This window comes from Aotus nancymaae, unplaced genomic scaffold (genome assembly GCF_030222135.1).
Source record: "Aotus nancymaae isolate 86718 unplaced genomic scaffold, 86718_ANA_hifiasm-v0.15.2.pri h1tg000017l, whole genome shotgun sequence".
In the NCBI taxonomy this organism is placed as follows: Eukaryota; Metazoa; Chordata; class Mammalia; order Primates; family Aotidae; genus Aotus; species Aotus nancymaae.
Window position 1 is genome coordinate 993,143 of NW_026988429.1, and position 19,000 is coordinate 1,012,142.

The 19,000-nt window shown below is 46.4% G+C and overlaps 2 protein-coding genes across 4 annotated transcripts in view; both read right to left on the reverse strand.

Annotated features, from left to right (window-relative positions):
• On the reverse strand, positions 1 to 2,754 carry MRPL53 (mitochondrial ribosomal protein L53). 2 transcript variants are annotated; one of them, XR_010343224.1, is made up of 4 exons: positions 2,008 to 2,754; positions 1,796 to 1,908; positions 1,294 to 1,687; positions 1 to 306 (listed from the first exon to the last, which is right to left on the reverse strand). XR_010343224.1 is itself a non-coding variant. In XM_012452174.3 (3 exons), the coding sequence occupies exons 1-3, from the start codon at positions 2,157 to 2,159 to the stop codon at positions 1,554 to 1,556; spliced, it is 399 nt and encodes a 132-aa protein (XP_012307597.1). In that variant the 5' UTR covers positions 2,160 to 2,754; the 3' UTR covers positions 1 to 1,553. The 2 variants fall into 2 exon arrangements, 1 of the variants encoding a protein (XP_012307597.1); XM_012452174.3 differs by having other exon boundaries at positions 1 to 1,687.
• The window catches only part of CCDC142 (coiled-coil domain containing 142), an 18,800-nt gene continuing 1,948 nt past the window's right edge, over positions 2,149 to 19,000 (reverse strand). The window contains exons 4-10 of one of the 2 annotated variants that reach the window (XR_010343223.1): positions 18,828 to 18,958; positions 18,641 to 18,754; positions 5,643 to 5,757; positions 5,254 to 5,431; positions 4,922 to 5,121; positions 4,331 to 4,808; positions 2,149 to 2,232 (exon numbers count right to left, since the gene is read on the reverse strand). Coding sequence is in view for 1 of the 2 variants with exons in the window: in XM_064377839.1 (XP_064233909.1) it covers positions 4,552 to 4,808; positions 4,922 to 5,121; positions 5,254 to 5,431; positions 5,643 to 5,757; positions 18,641 to 18,754; positions 18,828 to 18,958 (995 nt within the window). In the remaining variant the exon portion in view is untranslated. Of the gene's footprint in view, positions 2,233 to 3,550; positions 4,809 to 4,921; positions 5,122 to 5,253; positions 5,432 to 5,642; positions 5,758 to 18,640; positions 18,755 to 18,827; positions 18,959 to 19,000 lie in introns of those variants that run through there. The other variant, XM_064377839.1, reaches the window with a different exon arrangement.

Here is a 19,000-nt window from a genome sequence, read left to right on the forward strand (position 1 = left end):
CACTGTCTAGAGATCTTTTATTACCTAGCTGAGCATTGTGAAGGTGTCTAAAGCAGTGGCTTTCAACCATTTTCCAACCCACAATAAGAAATAATTCCATAGTGCAACTCAGTACGTGCAAATACACAGACACACACAACTTATGTACAGGATTACAGATTTAAAACAAGTTTCCTAAAAGAATACTTCCAGCTGGGCGTTGGCGGCTCACATCTGTAATCACAGCATCTTGGGAGGCCAAGGCAGAACTGCTTGAGTTCAGTGAGTTCAAGACCAGCCAGGACAAGATGAGGAGACCCCTGCAATCTACAAAAAATTTAAAAATTAGGGCCAAGTGCAGTGGCTTATGACTGTAATCCCAGCTACTGGGGAGGCTGAGGCAGGAGAATCGCTTGAACCTGGGAGGCGGAGGTTGTGGTGAGCCGAGAGCCTGCCATTGCATTCCAGCCTGGGCAACAAGAGCAAAACTCTGTCTCAAAAACAAAAACGACATACAAGTTGCAGATGTGATGAGGTGCGTTGGCTCACGCCTGTAATCCCAGCAGTTTGAGAGGCGGGAGGATCACTTGAGCCCGAGTTAGAGACCACCCCATGCAACAGGACAAAACCCCACCTCTTTTGGAAAAAAAAAAAAAGAGAATGGGAGATAGAACTGGATAGAAAGATGAGAGCTGAAAAAAACAGCACTGTTGGTGTTTTTTGTTTTTTCAGACAAGAATCTCGCTCTGTCGCCTACGCTGGAGTGCAGTGGTGTGATTTCTGCTCACTGCAACCTCCACCTCTAGGATTTGAGCGATTCTCCTGCCTCAGCCTCCCAAGTAGCTGGGATTATAGGCATGTGCCACCACCACACCTAGCCAATTTTTTTGTATTTTTAGTAGAGGCAGGGTTTCTCCATGCAGGTGATCTGTCGGCCTCTGCCTCCCAAAGTGCTGGGATTACAGACGTGAACCACTGCACCTGGCCTATCAGTGTTCACATTGGATTTGGTAAGAGTAAGAGGGCTGGGCACAGTGGCTGATGCCCAACACTTTGGGAGGCCAAGGTGGGAGGATCGCTTGAGCCCTGCACTTCAAGACCAGCCTAGGCAACATAGTGAAATCCCTTCTCTACAAAAAATTTAAAAATTAACTGAACGGGGTGGTGCGTGCCTGTAGTCCCAGCTTCCTAGCTACTTGGGAGGCTCGACTAAGCCCAGGTTACAGTGAGCTATGATCATGCCACTGCACTCCAGCCTGAGCGACCGAAAACAGACCTGTCTAAAAAGAAAAAAGAAAAAAAAAAAAGAGGTACCTTGAATGGTAGGAGAAGCCAGAAGCCAAATTCAAAAGGGTTAAATAGTGAGTGATGGTAAGAAACTGAAATAAATTCAGGTTAATCCAGACACCTCCCTGATCTAGTCTTGCTCCAGAAACATTTGTGGTAGCAGGGTTTTAAGTTTTATTTTGCACTCCGTGGCCCTCCACACAGTGATCTGAATGATTAAATGAAAGTCTTCTTAGGTTAAGTGTCCTAGTCCACGCTAAAATCATCTCGTTGGTCTCTTCCGCGCTTCAGCGACCAGCATCAGCGCCCGGCTTGTCCCCGCTGCCCGCCGCCTCCCTGGCCCGGATGTGGGAAGCGAAGGCACTGAGCATTTCCAAAGCGGTGAGATGGGCGCCGCGCATAATCAGGCGATACCCGTCTCCTGGGGAAGAAACAAACGAGTCAGACAGGAAGGGACGGCAGGGCTGGGGCTAAGGGGAGCGCGGGCTGCTTGCTGTCCCCTCCCGCCGGTCTCCCCACCCAAGCGCACCAAACAGCACGTCCACGCAGGGCTCGGAGCCGTCGTGCCTCACGTCTGCAATCACTGAGCAGTTGAGATTAGTGGAGCGGACCCTCTCGCTGCTCACCGCCTGGAGGAAGGTCCTACGGTGGAAAAACACCGTGAGCACCAGGCTGAGGGCTTAAAGCCTCGGCCGAAGGAAGGCGCACCACTTCCCGCTCCTATCCTCTTCCCCTTCGTACCTCGTCGATTCCACGTTTTTCTCGAAGGGACAGAATTGGATTCGAACCTGCTTGACAGGGCGTAGACCAAGCCGACCCAAGGAAGCCGCCATGGTGACCTCCGCCCCGGAAGAACTCGTGGAGGCGGAAGTGTCGCATGTACGTAAGACCATGAAAGGGTGAGCTCCTGCGGGATAGACTTCCTGCCGTCGGTAGCCAAGCAGGCTTGCGAACCGGCGCTTTGGGCTTTCCAACCCACGCGGAGGAAGGCAGGAAGGAGAGAGGTGGTTTCGGCACAACGCATGGGAGAGCCCAAAGTAGGCGGTCAGCAAATACAACTTATCATTAATAGTCCTCTCATACCACGGTGAAAACCATAAATAAATGGCACAAAAACCTCTTTGCGCGAAAATACGCCTGTTTTCTGCGACATTTCCCCTTCTGTACCCTGCTAGGCCAGATCTAGGCTAACTCGATCTTAAGTCCTGGCCCCTTCCAAAGAGACAGCACTAACACAAGCCGGGATGATCCACACCAGGCGATAAACACCATTCGGGTAATTTAAGATTAAGCACGGTGAGCTCTGAATAGCCAAAGCTTAAACGTGAAAGTACTACAGCCCAATATTCGTAAATGACTGAAAATAGTAATGGGAAGAGCAGTACAGGGTAATACTGTCCTTGGGGCTGATCCAGGTGTAGAAATGCCTATTACATCTCTGTGGTTCCCCATGTTACATATAAATTTTCGGTGCTGCAAAAGAAGTAGCACTCAAATATAAATTTCCTCAGCAAGGCAATTTACTTTTTTTTTTTTTTTTTGAGACAGTCTTACTCTGTCACCAAGCTGGAGTGCAGTGGCGATGTTGGCTCACTGCAACCTCCGCCTCCTGGGTTCAAGTGATTCTCCTGCCTCAGCCCCCTGAGTAGCTGGGATTACAGGCACACCTGGCTAATTTTTGTATTTTTAGTAGAGATGGGGTTTCACCATGTTGGCCAGGATGGTCTCAATCTCTTAACTTCATGATCCGCCTGCCTCGGCCTCCCAAAGTGTTGGGATTACAGGCTTGGGCTACTGGGTCCAGCTGGCAATTTACTTCTTTTTTTTAAGACGGGGTTTCACCACGTTGGTCAAGCTGGTCTTGAATTCCCGACCTCAGGTGATCCGCCTGCCTTGGCCTCCGAAGTGCTTGGATTACAGGCGTGAGCCACTACGCCCGGCCCCGGCAATTTACTTCTATACAAGAGTGAGGCTCGCCGGGTGCCGTGGCTCACGCCTGTAATCCCAGCCACTTTGGGAAACCCAGGTGGGTGGATCACGAGGTCAGGAGTTGGAGACCCGCCTGGCAAAGATGGTGAAACCCCCGTCTCTACTAAAAATACAAAAAATTAGCCAGGCATGGTGGCGGGTGCCTGTAATCTCAGTTAGTCGGTAGGCTGAGGCAGAGAATTGCTTGAACCCGGGAGGCGGTGGTTGCAGTGAGCCAAGACCACGCCACTGCACTCCAGCCTGGGCGACAGAGCAAGACTCCGTCTCAAAAAAAAAAAAAAAAAAGTTTCAGCTCACAGATGGAACAATGGTGAGTGCACACCTAGACAAGGGAGGGGAAGGGGTACTTATTCCTGACAGAGGTAGCTCCTACCGCTGTGTCATTCCCCTTTTGGCTAGGGTTAGACCACACAGTCTAGATTAATTCTGATTGGCAATTTTAAAGAGAGCAGGGGTACCAGCCAGAGTGGTGGGATGGGTAGTCTGGTGGGAAGGACAGTTAGGGGACAGGTCAGAGCAGGTAACCATGGGTGGCTCAGGTCAAAGTAGTTGACCGGGATGGTCAGGATGGAGCAGGGTACCGGGAACAGATGTGAATTACTGATTAGAACTAGTGGAAAAGATTGTTTACTGAAACTACAAGGAAGTTAAACTTTAAAGTGGAGGACAAAGAACTGAATATACTGACATACTGATTCTTTGAAGAGAAATTTATAACTCATTGTATCCAACACCCATGAATTAGCCTGGCTACTAGGACTTAAGTTGAAGTGCATTCTAGCCTCTGTTTTCTTTTTCTTTTTTTTTTTTTGAGACAGAGTTTCATTCTTGTTGGCCAAGCTGGAATGCAATGGTGCAATATCGGCTCACTGCAATCTCCACCTCCCGGGTTCAAGTGATTCTCCTGCCTCAGCTTCCCGAGTAGCTGGGACTACAGGCGCCTGCCGCCACCACGCCCATCTAGCCTCTGTTTTCTACAGCTTTTCCTTTTCCCTATCCCTGAACACTCAACTCTTTAGCCCCGAGATGTCTACACTGATGGAGAACTAGGCCTGAACCTCCCAAGGGTGCTGACCTTCGGGTTTCAGGCTGTAGTCTTGCGCTTTACTCTGGATTCCAAGTGCTGGAGTGATCATGGATTCTTAAGTCCAGGCTCTGTGTAGCTTGTTCTCCAGTATGCTTTCCTCCAAGCTGCCAGTTCTAGGCTTCCTTCCAGTTCTAGGCAATTCCAAATGTCTGGATTTTTCCAGCTACAGATGGGGAGCTCTAACTTTCTGACTTCTGGTCCCAGGCTCTTTAGGATTCAGGACTGGTTCCAAGGCAGGAAAGAAAAGGCAGGTGCCAGCGGGGTCGCTGGTGTTGCCTGAGGGCAAGCCAGGCCTGCTGATTTCCCACCAGGAAGGCCTTGGGGCTAGGTCCTCCTCCCCCTAGTGTGCTTTGCAGCTGAGCTGTCTGGGCTGGGGATGTTCCAGGCTGGAGAGGGGGCTCCAAGCTCTCCAGGCTATTGAGGCAGCTGCTGGGCAATTCTGTGGTCTGGACCTCATGACAAGCACCTGGTAAGGCAGGAGTGGAAGGTAGGTAGCTGGTGGGGATATACTTAAGCCAGATCAGTGGTGAGAATGGGGTATGGGGCACACAAAGCAGTGAGCGAAGGGGAGTGACTCACAGCAACAGGGGGTCCTCCTGTGGACATGAGTCTTGGGCAGGGGCTGCTGCAACAGACACAGCAGGGCCCCATCCAGCTGCTGGAAGATGCTGAGCATGAGCAGGGTCTGGCGGAGATCAGGGGACAGGCTCCACTGCTCCTCTTCCAGCAGCGCCCTGACCACTCCAAAGTCTTGTCTGAGCTGCAGTGCTCCCTGCAGGCTAAAGGCAGAGGTACAGTAATGGCCAGCTGACCCTCCAGCCTCTCCTAACTGCTCTGCCTCACCCACTTATTTATCCCCTTCCTTTTCCCAGTTTCATTCACCCCCTGCTACTTCCACCTTTACTCCTGACCTGAACCGAATCCCATGGGTAAGGATGTGGTTGAGCCAGGCACCCACGATGGCTGTCAGTGCCTGACCAAGAGCAGGGGCCTGGGTTTGGGGTGGCAATCCTTGCAGTCCTTGCAACACGGGCTCCAGTATGGTGCGGACCACTAAACCAGCATACTCACTAGGAACACTGGGAAGTTCTGGAGTAAAGAGAAGACAGGATATGAGGCTGTGGAGATCCACTGACCCCCTAAATGGAGTGTTTGGGAGATGAGGATAGGATTTTGGGAGGGAAGGGCACAGAAGCTGAGGACAAGGATGGAGACAGTGGAGTGGAACAGGGATTTGGAGGGGCTGAGACACTATTACCCCCTTGGAACCCTGGAAGGAGAAGCTAGGATGAGGAGTTACCGGGACAGAGACGAAGCCGCCAGTACCGACCCCGTGGCATGTGGAGCTTGAAAGCCTGCATGGCTTGTTTATGACATTCTTGAGAAAAGAGACTTAGTGACTCTTCAGGCAGGAGCTATAGGGATCGGGAGAAAGTAAAAGGGGTTTGTCAAATTATGATGATCCTCTAAATCTAAGGATCTCTATGTTCAATTTGGCAGCCATAAAACCCCAGAATTGTTGCATAGTTGTGTGGGCCTGGCCATTTTTTGAGGAGAGATGCCATAGTTGTCATTGGGTTTTCCAAGAGGCCTGGACCCAAATTATGAACAAGTGCCCTAGGATTACCCTGCTCTTCCCAGCTTGTTTTAAAAGATGGAAAATCCTCAAGGTTAATTTTATCATCCAGAAGCTTTAAGGAAAAAGAGAGACATACCCTGTCCCCCTGTCCCCCCGCACCCCCACCCCCCACAGAGCACATGCCAAAGAGAGGGATTGTATGATCTGTGATGGCAGAGGCTGAAGGAACAAAGGGGAATTACAGTGACCTTTTTTGGTGGGGACAGAGTCTTGCTGTCACCCAGGCTGGAGTGCAGTGGCATGATCTTGGCTCACTACAACCTCCATCTCCCAGGTTCAAGTGGTTCTCCTGCCTCAGGCTCCTGAGTAGGTGGGACTACAGGAGTACACCACCATGACTGGCTAATTTTTGTATTTTTTAGTAGAGACAAGGTTTTGCCATGTTGGCCAGGCCGCTCTCAAACTCCTGATCTCAGGTGTTCCGCCTGCCTCTGCCTCCCAAAATGCTGGCACTACAGACGTGAGCCACTACATCTGTAGTAGCTCAGCCTACAATGATCTTTTGGTTATCACCTACAAAAGGAAGATAGGAACTGTATGTAGACCAGAAACAATGACTATTTTAACATTCTGAGACTCAGAAAGCTTTGGAATGTCCTTACATTGAAGGGCATTATTATTATATATTATTATATAATATTACATATTATTATGTATTATTAACAGCCCACTCCAGAGCAATATAACCCATAAAGCAAGAAAAGGCCTATATGCTAGTTTTGTTTCTGTGGTTTGATAGGTGGTTTTGGAGGGAAAGAACACAGCAATAAAACTGATTTCTGCTCTACAGCCCATCTTGAGGGAGAGGAACTGCAGTAAATATGGTTAATGGCAGCAGCTCTGTAAAGAAACGGTGGATGCCAGGGAGGCTGAAGACAGGATAGACCTCCAGACATGGAGTGGAGCCCATGTGGCTCCTGGTACATCTGACAACCTGTCTAAATCCAAAATCTTCCTTTCTTCTCCAGCAAACCCTAGCCCTCTTCTCCTTCATTATTTATGTCAAGGAAATTACCCCTTTGTCAATGGACTTTTGTTGGGAGCTTCTGTACTCAACACCGAGGGAATACAAGGTAGATAGTATGTGACAGTCTCTCCCCCACCCACCGGGATCTTACAGTCCAAATAGGAAGAAAACTCACAATGCCTAACTCTTCTTTGTCATCCCAGGGCTGTAAGTGCTGGAGCACCCAGAAACAATGCCTAATAGTACAATCACCAGGCAGGGGAAGAAAGGATGGAGATGACTTGGTACAGTGTCCTTTTTTTTTGAAGAGAGAGGATCTTGGGCCAGGCATGGTGGCTCACACCTGTAGTAATCCCAGCACTTTGGGAGGCTGAGGCAAGTGGATCACTTGAGGTCAGGAGTTCAAGACCAGCCTGGTCAATATGGCAAAACCCCATCTTTACTAAAAATACAAAAAAATTAGCAGGGCATGGTGGCACACACCTATAATTCCAGCTACTTAGGAGGCTGAGGCAGAAAAATCACTTGAACCCAGGAGACGGAGGTTGCAGTGAGCTGAGATCGTGCCACTACACTCCAGCCTGAGTGACAGAGTGAGACTCTGTCTCAAAAAAACAAAAACAAAAACAAAAACAAAAAAAAAGAGATAGGATCTCTCTTGCCCAGGGTGGAGTGTAGTGGCACAATCATAGCTCATTGTAATCTCAAACTCCTGGGCTCAAGTGATCCTCCTGCCACAGCTTCCTGAATAGCTAGGACTACAGGTATGCTCCACCATGCCTGGCTAATTTTTTTTTAGAGATAGAGTCTTGCTATGTTGCCCAGACTGGTCTCCAACTCTTGGCTTCAAACAATCCTCCCACCTCAGCCTCCTGAGTCTTTGGGATTATAGGTGTGAGCCACTGTGCCAGCTCTGTCCTTGTCCTTTGTGAGCTCTGCTGCTCACAAGTACCAAGAGCTGAACCCTTCTCATTGTCTCCCCACCTTCCTTCCATCCTGCCCCTACAGCTAGATCAAACTAACTTCTGTCATCACTTTTTTTTTTTTTTGAGACCAAGTCTCGCTCTCTTACCCAGGCTAGAGTATAGTGGCACAATCTCGGCTCACTGCAACCTCTGCCTCCCAGGTTCAAGTGATTCTTGTGCCTCAGCCTCCCAAGTAGCTGGGATTACAGGCACGTGCTACCACGCCCAACTAATTTTTTTGTATTTTTAGTAGAGAAGGGATTTTGCCATCTTGGCCAGGCTGGTCTCAAACTCCTGACCTCAGGTGATCCGCCTGCCTCAGCCTCCCAAAGTGCTTGGATTACAGGTGTCAGCCACTGCGCCTGGCCTTCGGTTGCCATCTTTACTGTACCTCTTCTGTTTTTATTTTTTGAGATGGAGTTTTGCTCTGTCACTAGGCTACAGTGCAGTGGTGTGCTCTCGGCTCACTGCAACCTCTGCCTCCTGGGTTCAAGTGATCCTCCTGCCTCAGCCTCCTGAGTAGCTGGGATTACAGGCACCTGCCACCATACTCAGCTAATTTTTGTATTTTTTTTTTAGTAGAGATGGGGCTTCACCATGTTGGCCAGGATGGTCTTGATCTCCTGACCTCATGATCTGCCTGCCTTGGCCTCCCAAAGTGCTGGGATTACAGGTGTGAGCCACTGTACCCAGCCCTTTTTTTCTTTTTTTTTGAGACAGACTCTTACTCTGTCACCCAGGCTGGAGTGTAATTGCACAATCTCAGCTCACTGCAACCTCTGCCTCCCGGGTTCAAGCAATTCTCGTGCCTCAGCCTCTGCGTAGCTGGATTACAGGCACCCACCACCATGTCCAGCTAATTTTTTCTAATTTTAGTAGAGATTGGGTTTCACCATCTTGGCCAGGCTGGTCATGAACTCCTAACCTCAAGTTATCTGCCCACTTGAGCCTCCCAGACTGCTGGGATTACTGCCCTTCTGCTCTTACAATATCACGCCATCACTCATGTGATAAAGCCCAAAGTCTTGCGGCTGGTGTTCATGCCCTCACAATTTGATGTCAGACTGCTTACTACTCTACCCCCAAAACCAAACCCCAGTGAACATACCCACAAAAGGAACCTCTGCTCTGGTAAGTCCATTTCTCTGCTACTGCCCCAAGGATCGATGAACTGCCCACTTCCAGTAACCCCAGCCACTCCTCTGAGTCTTCCCAGCCACCATCTCCAGCCATGTATGGAGCCTTGTGTAAACCACATGCCCACTATAGCCTTCCTTCCTCAGGGCTTAATGACCGTCACTGTGTGCAGTACTCATGATGAGCCTGCTTTGGGGCATGTTGAGTTTAAGGAGACAGCAGTAAATTGAGGTAGAAATGCTCAACAGGCAAATGCAGATGTTTGACTAGAACTCTGGGAGCCAGGCTGGGCACAGTGGCTCATGCCTATAATCCCAGCCCTTTGGGAGGCTAAGGCGGGTGGATTGCTTGAGCTCAAGAGTTCAAGACCAGGGCACATGTTCTAAGGATCTCCTGAGGGCTGTGTCAGGAGCCAAACTTTTTTTTTTTTTTTGAGTCTCCCTCTGTTGCCCAGGCTGGAGTGCAGTGGCATGCTCTCAGCTCACTGCAACCTCTGCTTCTCGGGTTCAAGTGATTCTCCTGCTTTAGCCTCCCAAGTAACTGGGACTACAGGAGTGCACCACAATGTCCAGGTAATTTTTGTATTTTTAGAAGAGATGGGGTTTTGCCGTGTTGGTCAGGCTGGTCTTGAACCCCTGAACTCAGATGATCTGCCTGCCTCAGCCTCCCAAAGTGCTGGGATTACAGGTATGAGCCACTGCACCCACCCAAAAAAGTTTTTTAAAAAGATTTTTTTTTTTTTTTGAGGCAGAGTGTCACTCTGTCACCCAGTCTGGATTGTAGTGACATGATCTTGGCTCACTACAACCTCTGCCTCTGGGGTTCAAGTGATTCGCCTGCCTTAGCCTCCCAAGTAGCTGGGACTACAGGCGCCCGCCACCATGCCCAGCTAATTTTTGTATTTTCAGTAGAGACAGGGTTTCACCATGTTGGCCAGGCTGGTCTTTAACTCCTGACCTTATGATCTGCTCAGGAACTCCTGAACCTTGGCCTCCCAAAGTGCTGGGATTATAGGCATGAGCCACCACGCCCAGCCTAAAAGATTTTAAATAATAGTTCAAGACCAGCCTTGGCCGGGCGTAGTGGCTGATGCCTATAATCCAAGCACTCTGGAGGCCAAGGCGGGCGGATCACCTGAGGTCAGGAGTTCAAGACTAGCCTGACCAACATGGTGAAACCCCGTTTTTTTTTTTAAAAAAAAAAGGACGGATCCAAGATGGCCGATTAGGAGCAGCTCAGGATTGCAGCTCCCAGCAAAAGTGTGGAGGGTGAGTGGATGCCACATTTCCAGATGGATTTTTATTGCCCACAGACCAGGAGATTCCCAGATGGAGGAGCCCCACGGGTCACCAGTGCGGCTGTTTCAGCTGGCGCCTTGGCATGGCGGTTCTCTGTACAAAATACATGGGTCTGGGCACTGTTTTAGCTGGCGATTGGAGCTCGGGGAAGACAGAGTCACCCATTCAACTGATAGAAAAGGGGACCAAAACAGGGAGCCAGACCAGGAGATTCCCGGTCAAAAAAGCGCCATGAATCTCAGCACGGCTGTTTCAGCCGGCACAGTGGGTTGCCGCACGGGAAATCACACAGATCCTGACGCCTTTTCAACAGGTGACTGGAACACCTGGGAGACAAAAAAAAAAGGCTCTGAGGCTGGGAGCCAGGTGATCAGGCTCAGCTGGTCCCACCTCCACAAAAAAACAGCAATCTGAAACGCTCTGGATTGAGAGTTTCACAGCAAGCACAGCTGAACCCAGGATGGTCCAGCTCTGTGAAGGAGGGGCGTCCCCCATTACCAAGGCACTCCACCACTACGGAGGTAGTCCGCCATTGCTGAGGCAGCCCGCCATTGCCGAGGCAGCCAGCCATTACAGAGAGAGTTCACCATTACATAGAGAGTCTGCTATTACAGAGGTGGGCCGCCATTGCTGAGGCAGTTCTAATTACACCCGTATAAACAGGACTGCAGGGAAGTTCAAACGGCAGCTGGGCAGAGCCCACAGCAGCTCAGCAAAGCCTCTGCAGGCAGACAGTGACTAGACTGCCTCCTCGCTGGGCAGGGCAGCCCTGAAAAAAGGCAGCAGCACAACAGAAACTCATAAATAAAGCCCTAACTCCCCGGGACAGAGCACCTGGGAAAAAAAAGGGGGGTGGTTTATGAGTTCTGATGCAGCAGACTTAAACATACCTGCCCAGCAACTCTGAATAACAACAGAGCTCACAGCTCAGCACCTGAGCTCCTATAAAGGACAGACTGTCTCCTCAAGCAGCTCCCTGACCTCCGTATATCCAAAGAGTCACCTCATAAAGGAGAGCTTAGACTGACATCAGGTAGGTATCCTTCAGGGACAAAGATAGCAGAAGAAACTGGCAGCAACCCTTACTGTTCTGCAGCTGCTGCAGGCGATCCCCAGGCAAGCAGGGCCTGGAGTGGACCTCAGCAGTCCTACAGCAGAGGGGCCTGACTGGTAGAAGGAAAACTAAGAAACAGAAAGAAATAACTTCATCATCAACAAATTGGACGTCCACTCAGAGACCCAATCTGAAAGTCAACAACTACAAAGACGACAGGTGGATAAACACACAAAGATGGGAAGAAACCAGTGCAAAAAGGATGAAAACACCCGAAATCAGAATGCCTCTCCTCCTACAAGGGATCACAACTCCTCACCAGCAAGGGAACAAGGCTGGGTGGAGAATGAGTATGATGAATTGACAGAATCAGGCTTCAGAAGGTGGGGAATAAGAAACTTCTGTGAGCTAAAAGAACATGTTCTAACCCAATGCAAAGAAGCTAAGAACCTTGAAAAAAGATTTGACGAAACGCTAACGAGAATAAACAACTTAAGAGAGGAATATAAGTGAATTGATGGAGCTGAAAAACACAACACGAGAACTTTGCGAAGCACACACAAGTTTCAACAGCCAAACTGACCAAGCAGAAGAAAGAATATCAGAGGTTAAAGATCAACTCAATGAAATAAAACGAGAAGGCAAGATTAGAGAAAAAAGGGTAAAAAGGAATGAACAAAGTATCCAAGAAATATGGGACTATGTGAAAAGACCTAATCTACGTTTCATAGGTGTACCTGAATGTGGCGGAGAGAATGAATCCAAGCTGGAAAATACTCTTCAGGATATTATCCAGGAAAACTTCCCCAACCTAGCAAGGCAGGCCAATATTCAAGTCCAGGAAATACAGAGAACACCACAAAGATATTCCTCAAGAAGAGCAACCCCAAGGCACATAATCGTCAGATTCACCAGGGTTGAAATGAAGTAGAAAATGCTAAGGGCAGCCAGAGAGAAAGGTCAGGTTACCCACAAAGGGAAGCCCATCAGACTCACAGCAGATCTCTCAGCAGAAACCCTACAAGCCAGAAGAGAGTGGGGGGCAATATTCAACATCCTTAAAGAAAAGAACTTTCAACCCACAATTTCATATCTAGCCAAACTAAGCTTCGTAAGTGAAGGAAAAATAAAATCCTTTACGAACAAGCAAGTACTCAGAGATTTCATCACCACCAGACTGGCTTTACAAGAGCTCCTGAAAGAGGCACTACACATAGAAAGGAACAACCAGTACCAGCCCCTCCAAAAACATATTAAATGGTAAAGAGCAGCGACACAATGAAGAAACTGCATCAACTAATGGGCAAAACAGCCAGCTAGCATCAAAATGGCAGGATCAAATTCACACATAACAATATTAACCCTAAATGTAAATGGGCTAAATGCCCCAATCAAAAGACACAGACCGGCAAATTGGATAAAAAGCCAAAACCCATTGGTGTGCTGTATCCAGGAAACCCATCTCACATGCAAGGATACACAAAGGCTCAAAATAAAGGGATGGAGGAAGATTTACCAAGCAAATGGAGAGTAAAAAAAAGCAGGAGTTGCAATTCTCATCTCAGATTAAATAGACTTTAAACCAACAAAGATCAAAAGAGACAAAGAAGGACATTACATAATGGTAAAAGGATCAATGCAACAAGAAGAGCTAACGATCCTAAATATATATGCACCCAATACAGGAGCACCCAGATACATAAAGCAAGTTCTTAATGACTTACAAAGAGACTTAGACTCCCAACAATAATAGTGGGAGACTTTAACACCCCATTGTCAATATTAGACAGATCAACAAGACAGAAAATTAACAAGGATATCCAGGACTTGAACTCAGACCTGGAACAAGCAAACCTAATAGACATTTACAGAACTCTCCACCCCAAATCCACAGAATATACATTCTTCTCAGCACCACATCACACCTACTCTAAAATTGACCACATAATTGGAAGTAAATCACTCCTCAGCAAATGCAAAAGAATGGAAATCATAACAAACAGTCTCTCAGACCACAGTGCAATCAAGTTAGAACTCAGAATTGAGAAACTAACTCAGAACCGCACAGCTTCATGGAAACTGAACAACTGGCTCTTGAATGTTGACTGGATAAACAATGAAATGAAGACAGAAATAAAGATGTTCTTCAAAACCCCAATGATAACGAAGACACAATATACCAGAATCTCTGGGACACATTTAAAGCAGTGTCTAGAGGAAAATATATAGCAATAAATGCCCACATGAGAAGCAAGGAAAGATCTAAAATCGACACCCTATCATCGAAATTGAAAGAGCTAGAGGAGCAAGACCAAAAAAACTCAAAACCTAGCAGAAGACAAGAAATAACTAAGATCAGAGCAGAACTGAAGGAGATAGAGACACAAAAAACCCTTCAAAAAATCAATAAATCCAGGAGCTGGTTTTTTGAAAAGATCAACAAAATAGACCACTAGCCAGATTAATAAAAAAGAAAAGAGAGACTAATCAAATAGATGCAATAAAAAGTGATAAAGGGGATATCACCACAGATTCCACAGAAATACAAACCATCATCAGAGATTATTACAAACATCTCTATGCACATAAACTAGTAAACCTGGAAGAAATGGATAAATTCCTGGACACTTGCATCCTCCCAAGCCTAAACCAGGAAGAAGCCGAAACCCTGAATAGACCAATAACAAGGTCTGAAGTTGAGGCAGCAATTAAGAGCCTACCAAGAGCCTACCACCCAAAAAAAGCCCAGGTCCAGATGGGTTCACAGCCGAATTCTACCAGACATACAAAGAGGAGCTGGTACCATTCCTTCTGAAACTATTCCAAACAATCCAAAAAGAGGGAATCCTTCCCAAATCATTTTATGAGACCAACATCATCCTGATACCAAAACCCAGCAGAAACTCGACAAGAAAAGAAAACTTCAGGCCAATATCCATGATGAACATAGGTGCAAAAATCTTCAATAAAATACTGGCAAACTGATTGCAACAGCACATCAAAAAGCTTATCCACCATGATCAAGTAGGCTTCATCCTGGGGATGCAAGGCTGGTTCAACATACACAAGTCTATAAACATAATTCACCACATAAACAGAACCAAAGACAAAAACGACATGATTATCTCAATTGATGCAGAGAAGGCCTTTCACAAAATTCAACAGCCCTTTATGCTAAAAACCCTCAATAAACTAGGTATTGACAGAACGTATCTCAAATAATAAAAGCTATTTACGACAAACCAGCAGCCAATATCATACTGAATGGGCAAAAACTGGAAGCATTCCCTTTGAAATCTGGCACTAGACAAGGATGCCTTCTCTCACCACTCCTATTCAATATAGTATTGGAAGTTCTAGCCAGAGCAATCAGGCAAGAAAAAGAAATAAAGGGTATTCAAATAGGAAAGGAGGAAGTCAAATTGTCTCTATTTGCAGACGACATGATTGTATATCTAGAAGACCCCATCGTCTCAGCCCAAAATCTCCTGAAACTGATAAGCAACTTCAGCAAAGTCTCAGGATAAAAAATCAATGTGCAAAAATCACAAGCATTCCTATACACTAATAACAGACTTAAAGAGAGCCACATCAAGAATGAACTGCCATTCACAACTGCTACAAAGAGAATAAAATACCTGGGAATAAAACTAACAAAGGATGTAAAGGACCTCTTCAAGGAGAACTACAAACCACTGCTCAACGAAATAAGAGAGGACACAAACAGATGGAGAAACATTCCATGTTCATGGTTAGGAAGAATCAGTATCGTGAAAATGGCCATACTGACCAAAGTAATTTACAGATTCAATGCTATCCCCATCAAGCTACCAATGACCTTCTTCACAGAACTCGAAAAAATCACCTTAAATTTCATATGGAACCAAAAGAGAGCCCGCATAGCCAAGTCAATTCTAAGCAAAAAAAACAAAGCAGGAGGCATCACACTACTGGACTTCAAAAATTACTACAAGGCTACAGTAATCAAAACAGCATGGTACTGGTACCAAAACAGAGATATAGACCAATGGAACAGAACAGAGGCCTCGGAGGCAACACCACACATCTACAACCATCTGATCTTTGACAAACCTGACAAAAACAAGCAATGGGGAAAAGATTTCCTGTTTAATAAATGGTGTTGGGAAAACTGGCTAGCCATGTGCAGAAAGCAGAAACTGGACCCCTTCCTGACACCTTACACTAAAATTAACTCCAGATGGATTAAAGACTTAAACATAAGACCTAACACCATCAAAACCCTAGAAGAAAACCTAGGCAAAACCATTCAGGAGATAGGCGTAGGCAAGGACTTCATGACCAAAACACCAAAAGCATTGGCAACAAAAGCCAAAATGGACAAATGGAACCTAATCAAACTCCACAGCTTCTGCACAGCAAAAGAAACAGTCATTAAAGTGAATTGGCAACCAACAGAATGGGAAAAAATTTTTGCAATCTACCCATCTGACAAAGGGCTGATATCCAGAATCTACAAAGAACTAAAACAGATTTACAAGAAAAAAACAAACAAGCCCATTCAAAAGTGGGCAAAGGACATGAACAGACGCTTTACAAAAGAAGACACACATGAGGCCAACAAACATATGAGAAAATGCTCATCATCACTGGTCATTAGAGAAATGCAAATCAAAACTACATTGAGGTACTACCTCATGCCAGTTAGAGTGGCAATCATTAAAAAATCTGGAGACAGATGCTGGAGAGGATGTGGAGAAATAGGAACACTTTTACACTGTTGGTGGAAGTGTAAATTAGTTCAACCATTGCGGAAAACTGTGGCGATTCCTTAAGGACCTAGACATAGAGGGCCAGGCGCTATGGCTCACGCCTGTAATCCTAGCACTTTTGGAGGCCAAGGTGGGTGGATCACCTGAGATCAGGAGTTCAAGACCAGCCTGGCCATCATGGTGAAACCCCATCTTTTTTTTTTTTTTAAAAAAAGGACCTAGACATAGAAATTCCATTTGACCCAGCAATCCCATTACTGGGTATATATCCAAAGGATTATAAATCGTTCTACTATAAGGACACATGCACATGAAATGTTCATTGCAGCACTGTTTACAATAGCAAAGACCTGGAACCAACCCAAATGCCCATCGATGATAGACTGGACAGGGAAAATGTGGCATATATACACCATGGAATACTATGCAGCCATCAAAAACTATGAGTTCGTGTCCTTTGTAGGGACGTGAATGAACCTGGAAACCATCATTCTCAGCAAACTGACACAAGAACGGAAAAATCAAACACCGCATGTTCTCACTCATAGGTGGGTGTTGAACAATGAGAACACATGGACACAGGGAGGGGAGCATCACACACTGAAGTCTGTCAGGGGGAAATAGGGGAGGGACAGCGGGGGGTGGAGAATTGGGGAAAGATACCATGGGGAGAAATGCCAGATATAGGTAATGGGGAGGAAGGCAGCACATCACACTGCCACGTGTGTACCTATGCAACAATCTTGCATGTTCTTCATATGTACCCCAAAACCTAAAATGCAAAAAAAAAAAAAAGACCAGCCTGGGCAATATGATAAAACCTTATCTCTACAAAAAAAAAATTTTTAAGAGCTGGGCATTGTGGCTTGCACCTATGGTCCCAGCTACTCAGGAGGCTGAGGTGGGAGGACTGCTTGAGCCCAGGAGGTGGATGTTGCTGTGAACCAAGATCACACCACTGCACTCCAGCCTGGGTGACAGAGTGAAACCCAGTCTTAGAAAAAAAAAGAACTCTGGGAGCCAGAAAGACTGAACTCGGGAGTTCACAGCACCGAGACACTGTGGGTAACCAGGAATACAGAGAGAAAAGCAGAAAGTTAAGGACCGAACTCTACAGCCACACTCCTATTCAGGGCAAAGAGGAGAAAACTGAGCAGGAAAACAAAAAACCAGACATCTTCCACATAGGAATAGATAATTTGCAAAATGGGGAAGAAAAAGTACAATGGTTTTATTCATAAATATATAAGAAAATGTTAGGAGAAACAGGCAAACATGGATGAAGGTTACCACTGTGAAATAGAAATCAGAGGTGAGTGAGGGCAAAAAGTGCTATTTTTTCATTAGCTTTATAAAATAATATTCTAATTTACTTTTTAAACTGTAGACATGCATTATTTTACATTTTTTGAGACAAGGTTTCTCATTCTGTTGCCTAGGCTGGCTGGAGTGCAGTGATCACAGCTTACTGCAGCCTCAACCTCCTGGGCTCAAATGATCCTCTTGCCTTAGCCTCCTGAGTAGTTGGGACTACAGGTGCACATGACCATGCTCAGCTAAATTTTTTTAATTTTTGTAGAGACAGGGGTTTCTCTATGTTGCCCATGGTAGTCTCACTGTGTAGCCCTGTGTGGTCTTGAACTCCTAGCCTCAAGCAATCCTCTTGCCTTGGCCTCATAAAGCATTAATAAAAAATACAAATAAAACTTTAAAAGAGAAGAGAAATGTGTCAATAACTGGTAAGTAAAGAGAAAGATGCAATCATTTGTCCTGAATTTTCTCTTTAAAATATACCTAAGAGTAACCAATTCTTTAATGAAGGCAAGTTTTTCTGTATAGGAGTGATCCAACACACAAATGAAGTATGAATAATGACAACTGAAATGTCACCCCTTTATAACCTCTAATGAAATAATGAATCAAGGGAATGATCTGCTGTTGCCATCACAAAAAAAGAGTCTGGCATTACTGGGGAGAGGGTAGGGGATACATAGATGAAATTGACCATGAGTTGATAATTGTTAAATGCTTCGTGATAGACATATGGGAGTCCATTATACACTTCTCTCTACATTTATACATGTTTGAAAATTTCCATAGTAAAAAGTTAAAGGGGCCAGGCATAGTGGCGTATGCCTGTAATCTCAGCACTTGGGGAAACCGAGGTGGGTGGACCACTTGAGCTCAGGTGTCCGAGACCAGATTGAGCAACATGGTGAAACTGTCTCTACCAAAACATACAAAAGTTAGCCAGGTAGAGGCTGCAATGAGCTGTGATAGTGCCACTGCACTCCAGCCTGGGTGACAAAGTGAGACCTTGTCTAAAAAAGTTAAAGAGAACAAAAAATGAACAGAGCAAAAAAAGATAAATTTAGCAGAGACTCCAAGGAGATTCCAAGTCACTGAGATGTTCTATTCTTCCCTCCCCCAATAGCTGGCACATAAATTAGGGTCTTAAACTGCCACTGTTGAGGTCCTTGTTCTCACCTGGATCTGTGCAGTCAGCTTCTGGATCTCCAGGCCCAGCTGCTGCTCCATTTCCGGAGCTAAGCTTTCCTCTGAGGCCAGGCTAGACAAAGCTTCTGCCTCGTGCAACAGAGGCTTTGGGTGGAAACAGGGAGTGAGGGCTCAGCCTAGCCCAGGCTGCTCCCCTCCCCACTCCCCAGTCACTCACAGGTAAGTCTTTTTGGATTAGGAGCAGGAAGGAAGCTGGGTCCCATGCTGCCAAGTACTGCTGAGCTCTGCCCAGAAACCAGAGCAAGGTGGTCTGCAGGGTACACAGCCCCAGGGTGACAGGCACAGGATCTGGGGAAATGAGTAACAGAGTAAGCATCTTAGGGGTCACAG